Source organism: Phoenix dactylifera, unplaced genomic scaffold (genome assembly GCF_009389715.1).
Source record: "Phoenix dactylifera cultivar Barhee BC4 unplaced genomic scaffold, palm_55x_up_171113_PBpolish2nd_filt_p 000648F, whole genome shotgun sequence".
NCBI lineage: Eukaryota > Viridiplantae > Streptophyta > Magnoliopsida > Arecales > Arecaceae > Phoenix > Phoenix dactylifera.
The window spans coordinates 198,316-221,496 of NW_024068038.1; the positions used below are offsets into that span (position 1 = coordinate 198,316).

At 40.2% G+C, this 23,181-nt stretch overlaps 2 protein-coding genes across 2 annotated transcripts; both read left to right on the top strand.

Moving 5' to 3' along the window:
• Nucleotides 1-1,994: 1,994 nt before the first annotated feature.
• LOC120106818 (syntaxin-121-like) lies at nucleotides 1,995-6,828 on the top strand. Its single transcript, XM_039119873.1, has 3 exons — nucleotides 1,995-2,634; nucleotides 3,593-3,682; nucleotides 6,770-6,828. Exons 1-3 carry the CDS (start codon nucleotides 1,995-1,997, stop codon nucleotides 6,826-6,828), a joined length of 789 nt encoding a protein of 262 aa, XP_038975801.1.
• A 4,059-nt stretch (nucleotides 6,829-10,887) lies between these two features.
• LOC103718570 (calcium-transporting ATPase 10, plasma membrane-type) lies at nucleotides 10,888-19,882 on the top strand. Its single transcript, XM_008807457.4, has 7 exons — nucleotides 10,888-11,564; nucleotides 15,288-15,342; nucleotides 15,450-17,401; nucleotides 17,495-17,653; nucleotides 18,120-18,291; nucleotides 18,404-18,702; nucleotides 19,217-19,882. Exons 1-7 carry the CDS (start codon nucleotides 11,388-11,390, stop codon nucleotides 19,463-19,465), a joined length of 3,063 nt encoding a protein of 1,020 aa, XP_008805679.2. The 5' UTR covers nucleotides 10,888-11,387; the 3' UTR covers nucleotides 19,466-19,882.
• Nucleotides 19,883-23,181: the final 3,299 nt, after the last annotated feature.

The window sequence follows — 23,181 nt, forward strand, 5'->3', positions numbered from 1 at the left end:
CATAAGCCCTATCTCCATAGCAATAAGGCCATATTGCAAGTCACATGCACCTTTCAAATTAGTTGATAGAGGTATGGTTTATGGGCAAGGTACATGGCAGGTGCAATTGTGTTCTTGGTGCCTTGTATGCACTTGGAAGTCTAATGCACCATTACACCAATTTCATGCATCTACCACGGTTATAGATGTCTCTTTCTATATAGATCCTCTCTGTACCTTTTCTGATATGGATGTGTTTTCTTGTTCCCTTTATCAGTAGACTTCTGAGGCGAATCCAATGCAAGATTGTGCACCAAGTGCAATCCATTGGCTCTTTGGTGCTTGAATTCAAGATGTTGCCGGCCAAGCCTCCCGAAGTGGACAGGTGCCTCAGGATTCAGATAACCTTGCCCAAGTCTTCCCACCCCCACCCTTTCCATTTAGCCAGACAATGACCTCACAGGTTGTGTGTATTTGAGTGTGTGTGTGTGTGTGTGTGAGAGAGAGAGAGAGAGGGACCTCCCTTTATACAAGGCATTGGCCTTGAATGGTTGGATGAGTCATTGGCCTTATCTTCCTCAGAGGCTACGCCCTTTGCTTTTCTCTACTTTTAAACAAGTCAAGCATGGAGAGGTTCCAAGTGTCTCTTGTGTGGAATATAGTCACAGGTTGGAATTAGTGGAAAGAAGAGAACTCCTTCATTTAAAGTGTCTCTTGTGTGGAATATAGTCATAGGCTGGAATTAGTGTGGAAAGAAGAGAACTCCTTCATTTTCTAGTGAGCAGCTGGCTAGTTGGGCTTGCATGAATAGCTGCGAGCGAACCTGAGTTCAGCTCAAAATGTAGCTCAATTTTAATCTGCTCGTTTAGCAAATGAATCGAGTTAGAACCACGCTTAGCTTATTTGAGCTTGAATTAGAGGAGATATAAATGTCGAAGTTATATATAATATATGCATATGTGCACACACATATTAATTACTTTTACAACAATAACATATTTAATTGTTATAATTATATATTAGAAATTAATATAAACTATTAAGATCAAAACATATTTTAATAGTAATAGTTTAAAATAATTTGGATTATTGCTACAAATTATAAAGATTAAAATCTCGAATGATTTTATATTTTTTTTCCTTCGACAAAGCGTTCGGGAGCAGCTTGAGCTGCGCTCAAAATTAAAGCTGGGGCTAGTGAATGGCCTCTTTTTTTTTCATTCATCATGTTACTCTAATTGGACAGCATGATTTCAAATACTGACCCAATTTCTCTCCTAGCACGTGTGGACATCTAGACCCATGGAAAGCTTTCCTTGTGGGTGGAGGAAGCCCCACCACGGAATGGCCAAACTTGGCGAGTCTATCTTTTGAGTTAGGATTGGCTAAGATTGCCTCGACGCATGGGATTCGGAATGTGGATAAGTTGAGGAGGCAGGATAGCTTCATGCGAGAAAATAAGTAATCCCACATGGTGGTGCGTTCTAAATTGCAGTGAGGGCAGTACGTAGTTTGGTGGACCACCCTATAGCTGTGGTTGCACGCCTAACAGCCTCTCAATCTTGGGCGGGACAGTGGCAATTGTGGTCCTCCATTGATAACTCTCAGCCCCATGGGTTTATATTGCTGTCATGATATGCGAAGCATTATGAGACATTGTGCCTAGGGCGGCGAAGGAACCCAGGTTGTGTCATCGGCGCCTACGAATCCACAGTGAGATCATATTATTTGCATGCATAAATCTTAAAGCAACCGGTAGATGATCCCAAGGTAGGCCTGTTAACGAGCCGAGCTGCTTGGACTCGGCTCGAGCTCGGCTCGTTAGTCAAACGAGCCCGAGCCCAACCCTAAAATAAGGTCCGTTTAAATCCGAGCTCGAGCCCGAGCAGCTCACGAGCCTTTTTGACTTAACACTGTCTGGGCCCATCGAAACTTCAATCCGGTCAACAAATCATATAAATTGGGTAGGGATATCAAAAGATCCTCTTATTGTCCCCCAACTCGGTGACGTCCAGATGAGCCACAACCCGTCCTCGTCCGCATCTAGCAGCGCCAATCTGGACAGGTTCTTCAAGGATGTGGAGGTGATCAAGGACGAGCTCAAGGAGGTGGAGCGCATCCATCGCCGACTTGACGAGTCGAACGAGGCCTCCAAGACCCTCCACGCCGTCCGCAACCTCCGCGCCCGCATGGACGGCGATGTTGGCACCGCCCTAAAGAAGGCCAAGCTCATCAAGCTCCGCCTCGAGTCCCTCGACCGCGCCAACGCCGTCAACTACTCCCTTCCATGCTGCGGCCCCGGCACCTCCACGAACCGCACCCACACCTCCGTCGTTGCCGGCCTCCGCAAGAAGCTGAAGGACTCGATGGAGGGCTTCGGTGAGCTGTGGAAGACGGTCACCGTTGATTACTGGGAGTTCGTCGAGCGGTGCTACTACACGGCGACCGAGAAGAAGCCCGATGAACAGACAGTGGAGGCCTTGGTGGCGACGGGAGAAGGCAAGAGGTTCTTGCAGAGGGCGATAGAGGAGCAGGGGAGGGTGAGGGTCCTGGACGTGATAACTGAGATCCAGGAGAGGCACACGGCAGCGGCGGATCTCGAGAGGAGCCTGCTGGAGCTGCACCAGGTGTTTATGGACATGTCTGTGCTTAGGGGTGCAAATGGGTCGGGTCGGGTCGGGTCCTAGGTGACCCCGATTCGACCCGGTTTTTTGTTCGGGTCCCAATTTTGGACCCGGACCCGACCCGGTTGAAGATCGGGTTGGGTCGGGTCGGGTCCGAGTCGGGTTCGGGTCTGATTCGGGTCGGGTTCGGGTCCGATCGGGTCTAATTTTTTTGTGCTTTTGGGAAAAAATTTGGGCAAATCTAATTTGGTCATATCATAATTATGAGGTGCTGGGTGACCCATGACTTGAAAGACTTGCAATTGAGCTCCAGTCAGAACAGATGACCCATGACTTACTAACTAAGTCGGTCTACAAGCCAAATTTCATATCACACTATTTTTTATCTGTATGACTGATTGGACGGAACTCGGTGTCTCCCAGCTCCCCTCTCACGAGGACAAAAAAAATCCCAGACCTTCTTCCAAAATCCAATTCCATTACAGAAAACTGGCACATGACCCATATTCAGTTGCAGTGTTCCCTCACTTTCTCCCTTCAAAGTTCAAAAGTTAAAAGAAACAAAAACCAAAAAACAGAAGGAAAAAAAAAAAAAAAAAAAAGGCAGCTACCGAGACACCAGAGGTCTCAACAGTGTAATAGATCGTGAGAGAATCCTGACGGGCCGACGTTCCTTTGGATTCTGTGAACCTATGCTTGTTGCTAACTTGCTATCCTCCCACACTGACCAACAGTACCACAACCCACGCCAAAAAAAAAAAAAGAAAAAGAAAAAGAAAAGACTTTCTTTTGCTTTTCCTCTCTCTCTCTCTCTTCGGGTCCATTCGGGTCGGGTCGGGTCCGTTTGGTAAACCCAGACCCGATCCAGAAAATGATTCGGGTCCAATTTTAGGACCCGACCCGGACCCGCGGGTCCTAAAATTCGGGTCGGGTCGGGTCTACGCGGGTCGGGTCGGATCGGGTCACGGGTCGACTCGACCCATTTGCAGCCTTATCTGTGCTGGTGGCGACGCAGGGGGAGCAACTGGACGACATCGAGAGCCAGGTCGGGCAGGCCCAATTCTTGTTATCGAGCTCGAGTTTGAGCTCGGGCTCGGGCTGGAGCTCGTAATTGAAACGCGCTTTACGAGCTCAAGCTTGAGCTTTTGCTTTACCAAGCAAGCCCGAGCTTGAGCCTCGAGCTTCTGTTAAACGAGCTCGAGCTCGAGCTGGAGCTCGTAATTGAAACGCGCTTTACGAGCTCAAGCCTGAGCTTTTGCTTTGCCAAGCAAACCCAAGCTCGAGCCCAATACAGAGCTCGGAGCCCAAGCTTCTGTTAAACGAGCCGAGCCCGAGGTGGATTTGCATGAAAGAAGGTGAATCCTTCTTTCGCATGAATGATACACCCCTGACCCGGTGGATTAATATATAACTGTCGTTGATCTACATTACGCGCTTATGGGTTCGGTCTAGGTTGAACTCAAATCGTGCTTGGGTGCGGGGGGGGATATGCTTGACCGAGCTTGACCAACTTTGATTGATCCAGGCTAAACTAGTCCAACGGACTTTGGGATTTTCTACGTCCGTCAGCGGCTCCACTTCGGTCTAGGGTGAAGTGCAAGGGTTTGCGTGTGTAGGCTATCACTTGGACTCGTACATCTAAGCCAGATCTGTAGTTGATCCAAGTCCATCGACTTTGGAGTTGAGCATGGGCTTAAAGATGGATTCACAAAGAATTTGAGTCTTAATCTTCTGTGGCAGAAATTATTGGAACCAACATTAGACTCAAGAATTTACTTAGTATATACACGAAATATCCGGGCACTTTAGAGGCCTGATACTAAACTGGACCTGGTCCATCAGACTGGCCCAGACAGTTGATTGTCGGAAATCAGCCCCAAGCCCATCTTGGCCCAAACCAGGGGAGGAAAAAACTGTGGCGCACGTGTGCGGCACGTGAGGAGGAGAAGAGGCAGATGTAGAAGTCCGGCATCGGGAGCTCGACGGACTCCTCTAAGCTCGATTTCTTTCCTGTTCAACTCCATCCGTGGCTTCCCTTCGACCTCCATCGCCCACAATGGCCGTCGGTGTCTCTCTCTCTCTCTTCTCTCCTTTTTCTTCCCGAAGATCCTTACCATGCCGGCCTTGAAAACTCGCCGGAGATGAGGCATAAAGCTTCAATCCCTCTCTCTCTCTTCCCTGGTCTCCTCACTTCTCCAGTGAACCACTGCCAGCTTTAATCCATTGGTAACCGCCAGAAATTTGAGTTAAAACCTCCCCCTTCCTTACTTTGGAAACCCGGCCTCATTTTTCTCCTTTTCTTTCCTTTCGACCATTGGTGTCATCGCCAGGATCGCCGCTGACCATGCCTTGCTCAGTTGCTCGACTACTGTTGGGTCGTTGGCTGCGTCACCGCGCCTCGTTGGGCACGGCCACCACCGGGCCCCATGAAGGTCCCTCCTCTTTTCCCTGTTCTGAAGGCGAAAGAGGAAAAGTAAAGGAAAGAAAAGAAAAATTAGTTTTGTCTTTCTCTCTCCATAATCTATATCTTTGAGTTGGGTAAGTGCTTTTTGACAAAATGGAAAAACGAGTCTTGGCCCTCGGCCACCGGGGGCATATATTAGTCTCCACTTTTGATCTTAATTAGATAAAGTTGCATTGATCGGACTGACTTAGGCCACCAGACACTACTGCATGATCAATCCTATTCCACCCCCAATTTTTTTCTTTTCTTGTCTATCTTTCTCTCTCTACCCGATCTATGAATCCAATGGAGGGTCTCGAGCCTCTTTGCTTTAGATCTAAGTTGACCTCGATAGAAGGGCCTTGAACTGCTCGTTGTTTGGGATCCAAGTTAGGTTAGACTTTTCATTCTCAATTTTTATTGATCTATCTATACCCTATGCTGATCTTGATCTATAATTTGATCAGTTAAATTATCTTAATTGGATCAATCTGGGCTGTCGGGCATGCACCACCGCCTAGCCAGCCCCGCCTTTTCTGTATCTTTTCCTCATGCTTTCCATCATTGTCCCGAATTTCTATCGATATTCTCTAGTTATTGGAGTTCAATTCATGTAGGGGTAGAATTGTTTAGATAGAAAGATGTCGAATGATGGGATATTGCGATATGGTCTATGAATTGAAAATTTTGAAAAAAAAAATTGAAATTATTTGTATTTGTTAAGATACTTGTGAGATAAGTAATGCTTCACTTTTTATAGATTTATCAGTAAACTATAAAATTATTATATTAATAAATTTTGAATCGTATTATTGATGATGCATGAATTTGATAAATGATACATTATTATTGGATATACTTTATTTTGGAATATTTTGATGATGCATGATCGAATGTATTGATCTTGTTATAGATTATGCTTGATTGATTTCGATACCACATGATTTTTTAGATTTTTATCGAATTGAGATATCAAAATCACATGATTGTTTTGAACTCTTAACCTAACTATATTAAAGATCTTGTTAATGAGAACTAATTTGTTAGCACGTGATTAGTTCCGAAGGGTTTATGCTGCAAGAAGATGCATGGTATACCGCAAGCAGATTTATGGTTCTGAAGGACTTTGCCGCAAGCAGATATGTGGTTCTGAATGATTTTGCCGCACGATGGTATGCGACATACCGTAAGATGATGTATGGTATCATGACTCTAGCAAAAAAAAATATAGCTATAACTCATAGTTGATGATATAAACTTGATATTTTGAAAAAAAAATAGATTAATGATTGGAATTTTTGAATTTTTGAGAAAGAATGAATTTGGCCTGCATAATGTTGCATATTTGAATTTGGTTTTGAATTAAAGAATTCCATATGCCTATTTTTAATAAATAAGTATTTAATTTATTTTCTGATTAATCTAGTTAAAGTGTTTATTACTTATTGGGTTGTCTAGCTCATTATTCTATATTTTACTATTTTTACATATCTTAAGAACTAAGCTAGCATGGAGATATATTTCGGCAGAGTGATTAAAAGTAGTACTTTAGTCTTTTTATTTTACGCTAGAATTTTACTAAAGTTTGATGCAAGATATTTAAATATCATTAGATTTTATGATATATTAAAGTTTGGATTTTAGTTATTTAAATCTTGTATTTGATTATTTATTAAGCTGCTTGTTTTATGATGTCATGATGAGATGCCTTTCATGTTTGTAGGAAGAGTTTTTTTTGAGTACGTGGTAGTTGCTGTAACCCTGGCTCGAAATCTCGAGTAGGGGGCGTGACAATAAAAATAAGGTTATTGGACTATTTCTCCAAGACATGGTTATTCCAGTGGTTTCACATATTTTGTATTTTGATCAGTTTATACAAATGATCACACATGCAATCACTAGGTGTTTGTCGAGGGGAACATCATTGACATCAATATGGCTAATTTTGGATGTAAATATTGTTGGAAGTCTCCTTCCTTTTAGTAGTTTGTAATGTTGAGAAGGGTTTTAGTCCCACATTGCTTGTGTAGAGTTTTTTAGATAGCTTTATAAGCATTCATATCCTACACATGATAAAGTAACTTTTTGGTGGAAAGTTGTGGAGAGAAAGCCAATATTATATTATCAAAGATTGGCACGTGGCACGTGCACGTATAAAATAAAATTCATATTAGCAGTTTTTATCCATTTTGCACAAAATAATTGTACTAGCAGTTATGTTTTGAACAGGCACTATTTCAAAGGTTGTGTTGGTTCAGAGTTTAATTCAGAGTTATAAATTGCCAATATCCTTCATAGATTAATAACTTCTTCTACAAAAAATCTTTCATTTCGTTGTTCTAGAAAATCCTAGTTTTGCTGGCTAGGATTCTATTTTGGTTTTGTTGTATCCTGGAGCGAATTTGCTGGATCACCAATAGCAACATAGTGAGGCAAAATACGCTTAAGAACAGTGTTAATTCACCAATAGCAACATATTGAGGCAAAATAGCAATAGCTTCAAGACCGGTTTCAAATATTAGAGTTCCTTCTGCTTCAACAAACATCCCTCTAGTTAGCAAGCAGGGATTCTGCGTTCAATTTTCCAATGATGCATCCAAAAAATTTGGACCTCGAATGGGTATCCCTCCCTTTTTCTCTTTAGAACAAAAAATCCATTGAAAAAGCTTCATATCAAGGAAAAGGATTGGTATAGTCACACCATGACAAGGCTTCTGGGTTGGCTTGACATAGCTGGACTATGGACTTTTCATGTAAGAGATCATATATGTATTTAATTTGATTATTATTAACTAGCCAAGCTAGGATAGGGATAATTTGATAGTGACTTGATGCCAAGTTCATAGGCAATAAATTATCCTAGTTAATAATTTTTTTCTTACAATAATTCTTGTTTGGAGTTGTCTTGATGAGAGTGCCCTCGGTCTTGTCTTTGGTATTGTTTTGAAGGCTAAGATCTTTCCTTTTAGGAACATATTCGCAAATTAGTATTTGTGAAGTGTCATATTAGCTGCTGTTCTCTGGAATATAGTACATCACATTTTTATAAAAAACATCATCGAAAGAGCACTTTTTGATTTGCATGGTCAATTATAAAAGGTCCATTGGTATTAAAATCTAATGCTGCAATTAGGGCTGCAGATGAATCAGTCAAGTCATGACCTGATATGATCAGACTCGTTCTGAACTGGTTTATTTTTGAAGACCCATGGAAATGGATGGTCCGGGTGAAAATTTGGCTCTAATTTGAAAATCGCCTTTCGTCTAGATTTCTCCTTCTTCTTAAGTATAGACCTACTCATGGGCCAGATGATCTTCATGAACTGCTAAAGCCCAAGGCATTTCAGACGAGTTTGGATCTAGATTGTAAGCTGAGCAGGTCGTATTAAGCTTAACATATGAGCTTGACCATTGGACGGCCCAAACATAGATTTTAGTCGGCCTGGCCCAAGCTTGGCCCGAGCCCGGTCATCCGTCCTCTATCCTCCTCCTCCTCTCTCCCTCCCCCCCCCCCCCCCCCCCCTACATTCCATATTTTTTTAAATAAAAAAAATAAGAGGGCCCAAGATCTAGCTTGAAACTCGAAGTCTAGGTAAGCATTGGTTTTGGGCCTAGAAAATTGGCCTGAAGGTTTAGTTATACCTTGAACTAAACCTGGTCCAACTCACCCAATGCGCAAGTCTATTTAAATATCCTTCCCTGCTCGTCAAATAAATTCACACCTAAATTAATCCCTTTCTAATTATCCCAACAATCCTATCTACTCTCATGAAATTATTAGATTTGTTGGATTTTTAATTATAGTTTTCTTAAGTATGATGGTATTTAGTTTATAATTCAAAAATGAAGATTTTCTAGGATCACATTAAAAAACTTTTTGAAAAACAATCATTTAGTTATTAAAAAATTTTAGTGATTTTATTTGATGATCAGATATTATATTGTTGGTTATAAAAAGGATAGTTAGGTGTTCAAATTATAGAACTAATCCAACCTGATCTCAACTTAAACCCAAATACTTGGGGTTGGCTTTTGGTCATTCTTGACCTTGGCTAACTCATCGGGTCTATTTTTTTTTTTCTTCATAAGTCTGACCCAACTCGATTAGCTAATAGTTGGGTTCAAGTCCAAAATCAAGATCAGAAAATGAAACCAAATTGGGCCAACTATGTCCTAGTCCAACCCGACCCATCTATAATCCTAGTTATAATACATAAATTGTAATGCGTAAATGAAGAAATGATTAAAATATACATGGTGTTATGCGGATGTTTTCAATTGAGCAATGCCAAAGCATCAAAGATTTTTTTTTTTTAAAAAAAAATAGTTTCTATTTTGCTTTTTATGAGAAGAACTTTCTGAAAAGGATAAACAAGATCAAACATGCAGGGTAGACCCTCTTATTATACATGCAGCTGCAGGGTAGAAGTCTGCTCATCTTCTTCCCTTTTCTCACCTCCCTTCCTCCTCTACCCACTGTCTCCTTCCACCCTCTGTCACGGCAAATGAATTTCCCTTATAAATTTCTTAGCTTTGCCTTTACAAATGCAATGCCAAGAAAACATTGTGAAGGCTCAGACTTTTTCTTGGAGTAGGTATCTAGAAGCCAGAAGGTCGCAGGGAGACTGACCTTACGTAATGACGTTAGACTATTTTGCTTACCAATTCTTACCGTTTATCCCACGTTGCACCCGTGAGAATCATAATTCTGTCTGGTTGAACGCACGTTGGACTGCTTTTCCACACATGAAATAGACTTAATTAGTCCCCATTCCTTTTTAATTTTGGTGACTATCAATGAGATGGTGACTCTCTTGATGACTATACATTATTTATTATAAACATATAGTGTTAGGGATCAATTCATGCCTTATTTAGATTAGGTGGGTCAGGAGTATTGCCTTGTTTAGCTTATTATAATCTCAAAAAACTGGATTTGCTAGGAAAGGATGCCTGGAAAAGTACTTTTGGCATGTTTGCTTGACCATTAAAAAATTGACAGATTTTCAGAGTGCTTATGTTTGGTTGACCATCCAATTTTCTGAAAAATTTATGCGTAATTTTTATTATATTTTTAATAAAAATTAGGTCTTTAATGCTTGGAATCAAATAAGAATAGCTGAAGGGTCTTTTTGGAAAAAAAATGTTTCGATTCTCGGTAACTTTTCTATGTTTCTCATAGAAAAGATTTTTCCATAAAATGTGGGAATCATATTCCCATGAAAATACAACTTTTTTGTCTTTTTTCTTTGAAAACTCCAACCAAACAAGAGGCATCTTTTTTACTTTCCTATTGACCACACTTTTCTCTCTTCTTTTTCCACAAACCAAACGAGCTCATAGTGTTAGGGATCAATTCATGCCTTGTTTAGATTAGCTTATTATAATATCAAAAAACTGGATTTGCCGGTAAAGTATTGGCATGTGATGGACTTTTTTCCAGTAAAGTATAAATTTAATTCGATGGAGAGATAGCCCGTGACTTTTTTCATTGTGCAAGTAAATTTGGTTGGATTAGGTCATTTTTTTCTAAAATTATATATTCACTTATACAGCCTTTTTTTGATTATTTTAATATCAATTTTTTTTTATTCATTTATATTTTTTAAATGTACTACGGCCGCCCATAAGAATTTCTAATTGCTAAGCAGAAGGTCTCAATTGGTTGGCGAGGAAGACATTGTGGAGTAATGTTTGACTAAACTAATGTAAAATATCATGTTCATATGAATCCAAGGCACAAAGGTGTAATTGCATGGCTCTTTCCACTCACCAATCAAGTAGAAAGGGAACAAGAAGGTACATAAAACTGGTGAAGCAAAAATACGAAGAAGCAACCCTTGCGCCCCCACAGCTACAAAAGAAACAATAGTTGATGAAGTTTTGGTGAAGGTTAGAAGCAAAGATCACAAAACTCCTTATCATTGGGGCCTCACCCATGCCTGTCCACATTAGTTTTTTATAGCGTCAGTTCCGGTTTGTTTCCAAAGTCCAAATGGAACTTTGCCATCAGCCAGTCCTCCCAATTTATTTCGGATCCCATCTCCTTCTCCCCCTTTTCCATCTCTGATTCTCTCCCCTGTTCTCAAGCTCTCTCCTTTTTTTCCCGTCTTCATCCGAGGCTTCTCCGCAACTTCAAGGAATATATAGAAGCCGCGGGGGCATCGCTTGGGCAGCATCGACATGGAAGCTTCTGCCAAGAAGCCATCTTGCATCCATTCCACGCGCGTTGGTCGTCTTTCTTGGAAGCCCTTTTAAAAACAGAGGCAGCGCGCTTCTGTGGGAACTCGAGGAGGGGGAGGGGTGGAAGAAAGATCGGATTTTGGGAAGGGAGAGTAGAAATGGAGACCTATTTGAACGAGAACTTTGGTGGGGTTAAGTCTAAGAATTCGTCGGCCGAGGCGCTCGAGCAATGGCGGAAGCTCTGCGGTGTCATCAAGAATCCCAAGCGCCGGTTCCGCTTCACCGCCAACCTGTCGAAGCGCTACGAGGCGGCCGCCATGAAGAGAACCAACAAGGTTTGGACCCTGCCTCTCCCCTATGTTGCCATGATCTATCTGGTTCTGGATTGGTTCTAGGTTGGTAATTTTGCCATGAGATCTTTAGATATTGTTGGGTCTTAGATATTAGTTTGGGATTCGAAGTCATTTATACGTCACTTGTTACATGAACGCCTCAACAAGATAAAGAAAACAAGTTGGGCAGATTGGAATTATTTCTTATTTTGGCAGGTTGTGAGTGGTATAAGATGGTGGTTATCATCTTGTCTTGGATTAGGCACCGATCTGTAGTCTGATCTAAATTAACTCCTGGGGTCCGGATCTTTGATTTAAAGCTTTGTTTCTGGGATTTATATGAAAGCTGTTTGTACTAATTTGTTAGTGATTGGAAATCGAGCTTTGCTATTGTCGCTTTTCGGATTCAACTTGCAAAGCAATTGGTAATACTAAGAATGAAACAGGAGGAGGAAATTATGGCAAGTGATGGAAACTAATAAACGCGCAGATGAAATTAAAGCAACAAGTGCATTAAGACTTACCCTGGAAAACATGTTGATGCTTGAGATAAAACCATGGGTACATGTTAAATCATGTAACACCAATTTACCACCTTCTCTCCAGCTGATTAGAAATGGCTTGAGGATAATCACCCTTTCTTGTACAATATGATACCTGAACTTGCCTATTCGATGATTGTTCTAGAGGATGCTGAGAGATGACACCAAGAGGGTATTGGGGAGAGGATCCCAATCTGCTTTTGGTTACAAAATCTGATACAAGGGTATTTGAAAGATTAAATACCGTTCTTTACTTTCCTTTTCACTCCTCACTCATTTTTCATTGCATTCTTTCCTTCCCTAGTTCTCGATCTCTCTCATCCTAGTATAATTGTATACTCCCAAGGCCTTGTGTTCCCATTTATGCCTCTCTCTCTCTCTCTCTCTCTCTCTCTCTCTCTCTCTCTCTGCGCGTGCGCGTGTGTGTGTGTCTGTCTCTGTCTCACCTCGGGGGGCTGTCTGTCTGTCTGTTTGTTGTACTTTCTACATTGAAGTGCTATAATAATTAGATGAAAAACCTGAACTTGTGCACAAGTGAATGCTTTGATTATCATGATGAAATATTATTCTCGTTCCTTCAAACTAAGTTAAAGATCATGCCTCCACAACATCTTTCTGTAAGCTTATACAGCACAATTTTATAGTTTGCAATTTGTACTGCCAAGACAGAGCTTTCCTGCAAAAGTAGATGAAACGCTGAAGTAAATGTTTCATACTTGACATCTTCAGCCATACCTGTATGTGTATTATCTATTTGATACAGAAGGACAGGAAAAAAGCTCTCTTAGATATTGTAGCCTATTTGTTGTTGAATGTTCCTTATCGACTTTATATTAAATGTTCTAATATAACCAAAACACATGCTACTCCAATCTTGTGACCACCATTGCTTACAAGCTCAGGCCACCTTTTGTTTTATTGGAATTAGTTTATTTGAAACTGAATTGGCATGTTTCCAATGGTCCAAAGGCTTGCATCCTCAGCTTATTCATTTGTTACAGGTTGATGAAATGTATGGTACTTTTCTTCGAGTAGTGTTATGGGCTTTCTTCCCCCCTCTCTTCTTTTTTCATAAAAAAAAAAAGAAAAAAAAGAAAAAAAAATTACTTTCAATGATAAACAAGATGATATCTGATGGATTTGGCATTGTTCATATTGCAAAATTCAAGGCTTAAGTGCCTCATAAATGTGTCTTTCTTGTGACAATCTTTTGCCCCTGGTCGCACAAGAGTTTGTCTTGTTTAAGATTTATTATGTTGGTCATAAATCCTTCAGGACAATGGATTTACTTAACAAATGTTGCCTTTCTTTTGTTAGTCTCTTTTCTTACAAGCAACATATGGGCAATATAAGATTAGTGATCAGTGAAATCCATCCAGAAATTTTATTAATCTATATAATGACTGACAAAATTCCCTTTATCAATGACCTGAAGTCGAAATTATTTGACCATTTTTTAGTAGCTGTAGGTTTGTACAGACTCTTCCTTAGCATGCATATTATATGCTCTTGCCCTTTGATGTTCAAATAATTTGGATGCCTTCGATTTGAAATATTTTGGATGATTCACCATCTATTTTCCTCCAAACTTCACAGAATTGCTTAATTTTCCTCATTTATGCTTTCATCAAGTTTTATGGTACTCAACTGGTTGACACTTTCATTATAGGTCAAGTTAAATTCCTGCATTATTTCTTGGTAGCATGCTCTTTTTTTCATTCAACAATTTAAATTGTCTATTTTCTTACCATTCAACCATTTAAGTAGCTCATATTTGTGATTCCCATGTTAGTATCCATCTCCCTCTTGCGATTTTTTTTTTGGTAAGATTTCTCATGTTCTGGCCTACTTGGGACTTTCTAGTTCTGCTGTGTCTGTGAGTTGATTATTTAATGGGAAAGTATGTACGAGAAGCTTATATTGTCTCTAAGATCTCTTTGACTGATCTAAAACTGAGACTTCATCAAATAGCTCCTCAAGCTGCAAAATTATTCAATGTTGGGTTCACCATCATCATGTGCTGCATTTCTTCTTCCTGCACTCCTTGCAAATCCTTTTATGTGCCCCTGGTGAAGGTCCTAAAGTGGCACTTGATAGTTCGTCATGAGGTTTTCTTTGGACTTCTTTGAGTCTTCTACATTTTGCTCCTCAAGACAGAACAATTCGTCTCTTAACAATCTCTCATACATAGATTTCTCATCAACATAACTTAGATAAATGCATGATGATACTTTCTCATGCATCATATGTGCTGTAATTCACATAAAGCAACAATTACCATCTTTTTATCATGGGAGTCTGATCAGGAAGTGCAGTATAATTGGAAGGTTAATTTGTCATATTACTATCAAGAGTTTGAAGGCTAATTAGCTTCCTAATGTGAAAGCTGAACTGGAAAGGGCTTCAATATTCCTTTTATGAATTCATTTGATACTGTGAATGAAGAAAAGGCCAACATACCTACCCTGCTAATAAAGGAAGTTATATCATTGGAATAAAGTTGCAAGAAGAAACCCGAGCATCGTTATTTTATTAATGTTGGTTACTAAAGTACTTCTATTATGGTTGATTTTAGGATCGGTTTTAGAGTTTTTATATAAAAATATGTAAAACTAAAAATTATTCACAAGTACTTTAATTTTACTTTTCATGATTTGGCTTCATAGCTGAAAGTGGACTCCATCAAATCCTAAGTGATGATTCTTTGGTTGTAATGACTCCATCTTCATCATCCATAGATGCTTACAATTTTTTGGTTATATCTCCGTATGGTATCTTTTCTTTTTCTTTTTTTTATGCAAGTATTTATTAAACTCTCTATCCCTTTAAAGCATCCACTTGGCTAAACATTTGACCACGTTTTTCACCATTTGAAGTCCTTATATTAATATATACAATTTGTTTTTCCCAGCAGTCAAGAAACCTGATTTCAACTTTAGACATCTATAAAACTCTAACCCTAATTCCCATCTTCTGTCTTTATTTAAAATTCTAGCTTAATAAGCCCTATCAGCAGGGGATACGCGTGACTCCTGCATTATTCACTGACAATATCAAGGAATCTGTCTTGACTACTATTATGATGTTGTTTTTCCAGTACAACACTAGCACACTTGTTATTATATGAATTAGAGGTCTTTCTTCCATTTGGCAGAGACTGACATATAAATATGGTGTTTTTCAGGAGAAGTTGCGGGTTGCTATTTTGGTGTCAAAAGCTGCACTTCAGTTTATACATGGTAAAATTGTTATTTCTGTCATTCTAGTCTTCAAGTTGAGGAATGTGGCATATTTATTTAGTTCCATATAAAACTCTCTGTAAGTTTTGACATTGGCATGTGTTTAGGCATCCCATTACGTAGTGATTACACTGTACCTGAAGGAGTCAAGGCGGCAGGCTTTCAAATTTGTGCTGATGAATTAGGTTCCATTGTTGAAGGCCATGATGTGAAGAAGTTGAAAATGCATGGCGGGATAGATGGCATTGCAAACAAGCTTTGTACATCAACAACTAACGGACTTGTTGGTACTGCAGATAGGTTGATATGCAGGCAAGAGATTTATGGAATAAACAAGTTTGCTGAAAGCCCAGTTCGGAGATTTTGGGTATTTGTATGGGAAGCACTTCAGGACATGACTCTTATTATTCTTGCTGTCTGTGCCTTGGTATCTCTGATTGTTGGCATTGCCATGGAAGGATGGCCAAAAGGTGCACACGATGGCCTTGGCATTGTTGCAAGCATTCTTCTAGTCGTCTTTGTCACTGCGATGAGTGACTACCGGCAATCTTTACAGTTCAAGGATTTGGATAAGGAGAAGAAGAAGATATCTATCCAAGTTACGCGGGATGGATTCAGACAGAAGATGTCGATATATGATCTTCTTCCAGGTGACATTGTGCATTTAGCAATTGGAGATCAAGTCCCTGCTGATGGGTTGTTCATTTCTGGATTCTCTGTATTGATTGATGAATCCAGTTTAACAGGAGAGAGTGAACCTGTCATGGTAAATAAAGAAAATCCTTTTCTTTTGTCTGGAACTAAGGTCCAAGATGGATCTTGTATAATGTTGGTCACAACTGTTGGTATGAGAACCCAATGGGGTAAGCTGTTGGCCACACTTAGTGAAGGAGGAGATGATGAAACTCCATTGCAGGTCAAATTGAATGGAGTGGCAACTATCATTGGGAAAATTGGTCTGTTTTTTGCAGTTGTGACATTCGCAGTGCTTTCAGAAAGCCTAATTAGACGTAAAATTCTAGATGGTTCATACTTGAGCTGGTCAGGGGATGATGCATTGAAGTTGTTGGAGGTTTTTGCGATTGCTGTGACCATAGTTGTTGTTGCAGTTCCTGAAGGGCTGCCCTTAGCTGTGACCTTGAGCCTTGCTTTTGCCATGAAGAAGATGATGAATGATAAAGCGCTAGTGCGCCATCTTGCTGCTTGTGAGACTATGGGCTCAGCAACATCCATCTGCAGTGATAAGACAGGTACACTAACGACCAATCACATGACTGTTGTGAAGGCTTGTATATGTGGAGAGATTAATGAAGTAAGTAACCCTGAGAAGGTGAGTAGTATGGGCTCCCAACTTCCAGATGTTGTAGTGAAAATTCTTCTGCAGTCTATTTTCAATAATACCAGTGGAGAAATTGTGATCAACCAAGATGGAAAGCTTGAAATTCTCGGAACACCAACTGAGACTGCTTTGTTGGAGTTTGCCTTGTCACTTGGTGGAGATTTTCAGGCCGTGCGTCAAGCAACTAAACTTGTAAAAGTGGAACCTTTTAATTCCACGAAGAAGAGAATGGGGGTGGTTCTCCAACTTCCAGAAGGAGGACTCCGTGTCCATTCTAAAGGTGCTTCGGAAATTATATTGGCTGCTTGTAATAAGGTTTTAGATCCTGCAGGTAATGCTGTTCCCCTTGATGAAGCAGCAGTTTGTCATCTCAATGATACAATTGAAAGCTTTGCTAATGAAGCCCTTCGTACATTGTGCCTTGCCTATATGGAAATTGAAAATAGTTTCTCAGTTGAGGAACAAATTCCTACTGAAGGATATACTTGTATTGGAATTGTGGGTATTAAAGATCCTGTTCGTCCAGGCGTTAAGGATTCAGTTGCAATTTGTAGGTCTGCTGGAATAACTGTGAGAATGGTCACTGGAGATAACATAAACACAGCAAAGGCTATTGCCCGGGAATGTGGTATTCTTACTGATGATGGGGTAGCTATTGAAGGGCCAGAGTTCAGAAAGAAGAGTCCGGAGGAAATGAATGCTTTAATTCCAAAACTTCAGGTTCTGTTTCTTTTATTTTCATAATGATGTATACACTATATACTTGATTCGTTAATTAGTCCTCATCTACTTGCTAATGCTTTAATTTACCAGGTGATGGCTCGATCTTCGCCATTAGACAAACATACCTTGGTTGAACACCTGCGCACGGTGTTCCGTGAAGTAGTTGCTGTGACTGGTGATGGCACAAATGATGCTCCAGCACTTCATGAGGCAGATATTGGACTTGCTATGGGGATTGCAGGAACTGAGGTACTTTTTTCCCTGTTTGTTGTTGTTGCTGTATATCTTGCATGGAAGCTTCCTTATCTGTCACAGCCAGGAGAGTGAAGACATGCCAGTTATTCAGCTATTATTTACATAATTATCTGCTTTGCAGCGATTATGCCTTGTAAATTATCTGTTAAAGGATCACTTATACATCCTTACACTTCTTTCAATTAGTTTGACACTAGTCTTTCTCAAACCATGGCTTGAACTAGGGGGCATGTTACTGTTGATGTTGTGAATATGTTTGTCAGGAATATCCAGTATTGTGTTTGTTTCATGTATAAGATTCGCTTTCCAATGGTTCAACTTTTTCAGTAATTACGTTTGCTAATAACAAAGCACAGTTTTCTTTTTTGCAGTGAATTCCATCATCTTTTAGCATGCTTATTTAGGAGGATTCTACTGGACCTTGTCATCAATATGTTTTCAATTGCATTCTTATATGCAGGTCGCAAAAGAGAGTGCTGATGTAATTATTCTTGATGACAACTTTTCAACTATTGTGACTGTGGCAAAATGGGGGCGTTCTGTGTACATAAATATTCAAAAGTTTGTGCAGTTCCAGTTGACTGTTAATATGGTTGCTCTCATTGTTAATTTCTCTTCAGCCTGCTTAACAGGTATATAATACTTAACATTTATTGAATATTCACATACTTTGAGTCACTCCTCATAGTTTTTTTCCTCTTGCACTCCTCATAGTTCTTTTCCTCTTGCTATATCTCATTATAGGAACTGCTCCTTTAACTGCTGTTCAGCTGCTTTGGGTCAACATGATCATGGATACACTTGGAGCTCTTGCTTTAGCCACTGAGCCACCTAATGAAGGCTTGATGAAAAGAGCTCCTGTTGGAAGGAAAGGGAACTTTATCAGCAACATAATGTGGAGGAATATCCTGGGACAAGCCTTCTATCAGTTTATCGTAATATGGTATCTCCAGGCAGAAGGGAAAGGGCTATTTCAACTTGAGGGCCCTGATTCTGATCTTACACTTAATACGCTTATTTTCAATTCGTTTGTCTTTTGTCAGGTAAATCATGACATCTGTGCTCTCTCTTAGGAACTTTGTCGTTATTTTCTTTTAGGCCTATTGGTTTGGCAAATTATTTTGAATATTTGCAAAAGATATGGTCCATATGCTTCGAACCTTATTTATGAAATTCAACATAGAATTTGTTTTCTTTTATCAATGTTCCATTTAACAACGTTTAAACCAAATAAAGACAATTTGATAAATTTGTCACCTTAGACTAGATAATGAATCTTAAAGGCTGTTTGATAAACTATTATATTGGCTTTTGCCCTAAATAGATACCTCCCTATAATTACATCACTTGAAAACTGTTTAGATGGGCATGAGAATTGCTGAGCTGTTGACCTGATTAGAAGATACTGTGTGTGCATCATCTTATATGTTCACCCTTAATGAACTTGTCTTCATATTCTTTAGTGCATGCAGTTATTTAGTGAAGGCTGGCAAGTGGTTCTTGATGGATTAAACCAAGACACTTAAATCACACTAATTTCTAGAGCTTCTTGTGCAGGTTTTCAATGAGATTAGCTCTAGAGAGATGGAGAAAATAAATGTGTTTCAGGGCATCTTGGAGAACTATGTGTTTATGGCTGTCATTACTATCACCGTCATCTTCCAATTTTTTATTGTTCAACTCCTTGGAGATTTTGCCAGCACAGCCCCGCTTACATTCAATCAGTGGTTTTTGAGCATGTTCATCGGTTTTCTTGGCATGCCTGTTGCTGCTGCCATCAAAATGATTCCTGTGGAATCCAGGTGAAAGATCAACAATGGCAAAAACTGGTGCCTGCGGTTTTCCAGGCCTTTTCAGATGGCTAGCTCCATGGGCTTTTGCATCACTGGGTAAGTAGAAACAATTATCAAGCACGTCATGCAGAAAGGCCATGAAGACGAAGAAAATAATCTGCTCATATTTTTGAGCTTGTCTTAATGATCTGTACGAAATGTCATGCCATCTAAACTCATTCTGTACTGGACCTAGGCCTAGAAATCTAACATTCTTTTCTATTGTTAAAGTGATGAATTTTGAACTTGTAGAAAGGCTTGGTGATAGGTATCCTGCTTCCCTCCATGTGTTTTCTTGATTTGCTCTCTAATGTGTATCTGCTTGGAAAGGAATGAAAGATAGACTCCTGTTAATTGACCTATGAATCATTATTATCTTTTTCTACTTCCATTTCTCTGTTTTTCTTGCTATAATAATTCACTTGTCCTCACACCACTTAAATTTTTATGCTTGTATATGTCCTCACACCTCAGGGTTATATAGCTCAGAGATGAATCAAATTACAACCCAATAAGATCCAATTCTGATTTGCATGATGCACCATGCACCATGTCTTATTTAATGGCGCTACATGTTCGGCACGCATGGACTTAGTTTGTGTTTTTTGTCAAGACAGATTTGTTGTACAAATGAAGAGGTCAAGGTGAGGAATGAGTATATGAGAGCAGGCATAGAACTTGTGCAGAAAGTCAACTAATTTGTTAAATCATAAGCAAATCACAAATTGCAAATTGAAGCGGATCAATCTGGTTCATATTACAATTCATCATAATATGAAAACTGAGTTTATTGTAGAGGTTTATATGATGAGTCCTGAACATGCTAAATCTTTCCCTATTTCTCCTAGCTCTCCCAAAGCGTTCTCCAAAGTGCATGCCTTTCACATCATGGCAAGCCTACTTTGTCATAATCTCTATTTTTCATTATATCTACGGTCTTAATAAGAGAATATTTTGTTACCGGAGTATCAAGTATGTTACTGGAATCCACCTAAAAAATTCAGAAGTCTTTCTGCGCACCTAAAAAAAACAATTCATGCAAATAAATAAGGATGAATGTTCTTATCCTACCTTAAGCAGATCCAATTTCTGTGCAAAGAATTACCTAATTCCTTAGAAAAGAGCAGACTGGGAACTATGATCCTGAGGCTGAAACCAACAAGCTAACTATGTTTGCTCTATTCAGAACAGAATACTAATGAATCAATTCAAATGGTTTAGATGACTCTGTATGAATCAATTCAAATATTCAATACATCCAAGAGCTCTTTTATCTCACCAATTTAAAGACAGACATCTTTGACACTACTGCACCATCCAAGCTAAATGCTAGTTCATGAAAGAACCCAATGTATGGTTGGGAGAGGTGGGCAGCCAACCAGTGCCGGCTCGAGCCTTAGGCGACCGCCTAAGGCTCCCACGGGCCCAGGGAAGGCCCCCACGGGCCACCACCCACTTGTTTTTTTTTTTTTAATTTCAGCTCAAGGCTATCGCGGAGGGGACTGGCTATGCCTATGGCTATGGGCTATCAGCTATGGAGGGAGTGGCCGAGTGGCGGAGTGGGCAGCGGGTTTGGGCGGCGGCGACGCGACGTAAAACGGTGAAAGGCTGAGGCCGATTGCGGCGACTGGCGACGGGCGACGGGCGATGGCGTGGTCGGTGGTCGAGCGGTCGAGTCGTCGACACTCGACAAGCAACGGGCAAGTGGGCAACGGCTTTTTCCTCCCCGGCTCCCCCCTTCTCTCCGACAGTCCGACTCTCCCCTTCTCTGCCTTTTTAATGCCGGAACCTTCTCCGGTTCTCGGCACTCGGTCTCGTTACTCGGCAGGGCAGATCGGCTATTCGGCTTGCAAAACCCTCTCTAGCTCTCTGCTCTCCTCGCCGACGTCTGGTCCACTATGCGTCCGTGCAGAGTCCCGTGACTTCCGTCCTCTCCTCGGCGTCCAGCGTCCTCGCCGACTCCGAGTCGCCGTCCTCGGCTCCTCCGACATCCGACTCCGCGGCGACCGAGGGCCGAGGCGGTGAGGCCTCAGTCCCATCCTCTTCTCGCCGACGTCGCCGACTCGCCGTCCTCGGCCTCCCGTGAGGCTGTGACCGGCGCCGGCGGTGGCCCCATCCTCTCCTCAGACCTCAGCTCCTCCGCCACTCCGGCCGGCGGCCTCCTCGTCCTCGGGGTTCCCGGTTCCCAAATCCCAAGTCCCGACGGCCGACGGACCCGACACCCGACCTCCTCCCACTCCCAGGCTCCCAGTCCCACGGTCCCACCGGGCCACCTCCCGAGGTTCGGCTGTTCCCAAATCCCAGTTCCCACTGTGGCACTGTGCCACTGTCTACAGTCCACTGATCCCGATTCCCCAATCCCACTGAGGTGAGTAAGTAACTGTAGTATGTAGTTACTTAGTTTATTAATTATTTTTTGGTTTAATTAAATTATATTTAGTTAAGTAATTAATTTAAAATTTGTTATTTTTTGGTTCAATTGTAGATTGGTTGTGACTTCACTACTTCAGCGGTTCGGCACTATTCGGCCTCTTCTCGCTGTCGAGTTCGGAACTATTCCACCTCTTCTCGACACAATTAAGTTCGGCACTACTTGTCGGGACCCGAGTTTGTTTTTCTTGACACAATTAAGTTTTATCATTTTTAACTTTTTATATTTTGATTTGTTTGTGGTGGTTTTTTAATTGCTTAGTTTGATAATATTATTTATAGATTAAAATGTCTAATAGAAAATATGACTGTGGGTATGAAAAACTCAAAAAAAAAAAAAAGAAAAATCGATAAACTCATTCAATCTCAAAAAGGAGCTCTAGATAGATTTGTTGTTACAAACAAACATAACACTACATCAAATTCAACTCAAGAATTAGCAATAGAACAGGCATCCGAAATAGAGTTAAAAAATGAGATTGCCAGTGAAACAATATCTAGTGAAGAACACAATGGAGAGTCAGATGGAGATAGGATAAACAAGGAAAAAGATTGTGAAACTAGTTCTATTCCTACAAATTTATATGATCCTAGTCAATGGAAAATAATTGATACAAAATTTAGAGATCTAATAGTGGAAAGAGGTCCAATTAGGGATTATGATTTTCATTTTCCTAAGGATGAAAACAATAGACACTTTTCTACGATATATTATATTCGTAAGTTACCTAATGGTGAAAAACATGATAAAAAATGGTTAGTGTATTCGAAAAATTTGGATAGAGTATATTGTTTTTGCTGTAAATTATTTGATTCAAAGTCTAGCACGAGTCAATTAGTCAATGAAGGAAGTAGGGATTGGAAAAATCTAGGTATCAAGCTTAAAAGTCATGAAACAACTAATGAACATATCATTAGCATGAATAGGTGGATTGAGTTAGAAGTGAGATTGCTAAAAAATAATACAATTGATAAAAATCTCCAAGAACAAATAAACCAAGAGAAGGATCATTGGAAAAAAGTTCTATTTAGAATTATTGCTGTCGTAAAAAATCTTGCAAAAAATAATTTAGCATTTCGAGGAAAGAATGAAAAGATCTATCAAAGCAATAATGGAAATTTTCTAAGTTTTATTGAAACGATTGCAGAATTTGATCCAATAATGCAAGAACATATTCGACGCATTCAACATGGTGAAATTTACAATCATTATTTAGGTCATAATATTCAAAATGAATTGATTCAAATGTTAGCATCTGA

Bases quoted from the DNA above. Each gene is read 5' to 3' on its own strand.
- LOC120106818 (XM_039119873.1), top strand. From the start codon at position 1,995: ATGAGCCACAACCCGTCCTCGTCCGCATCTAGCAGCGCCAATCTGGAC. The intron at 2,635-3,592 runs GTGCAAATGGGT...ACCCATTTGCAG, and splicing joins GGACATGTCTGTGCTTAGGG to CCTTATCTGTGCTGGTGGCG. The intron at 3,683-6,769 runs GTTTGAGCTCGG...TCATGTTTGTAG, and splicing joins ATTCTTGTTATCGAGCTCGA to GAAGAGTTTTTTTTGAGTAC.
- LOC103718570 (XM_008807457.4), top strand. From the start codon at position 11,388: ATGGAGACCTATTTGAACGAGAACTTTGGTGGGGTTAAGTCTAAGAAT. The intron at 17,402-17,494 runs GTTCTGTTTCTT...TTAATTTACCAG, and splicing joins CTTTAATTCCAAAACTTCAG to GTGATGGCTCGATCTTCGCC. The intron at 18,703-19,216 runs GTAAATCATGAC...CTTCTTGTGCAG, and splicing joins ATTCGTTTGTCTTTTGTCAG to GTTTTCAATGAGATTAGCTC.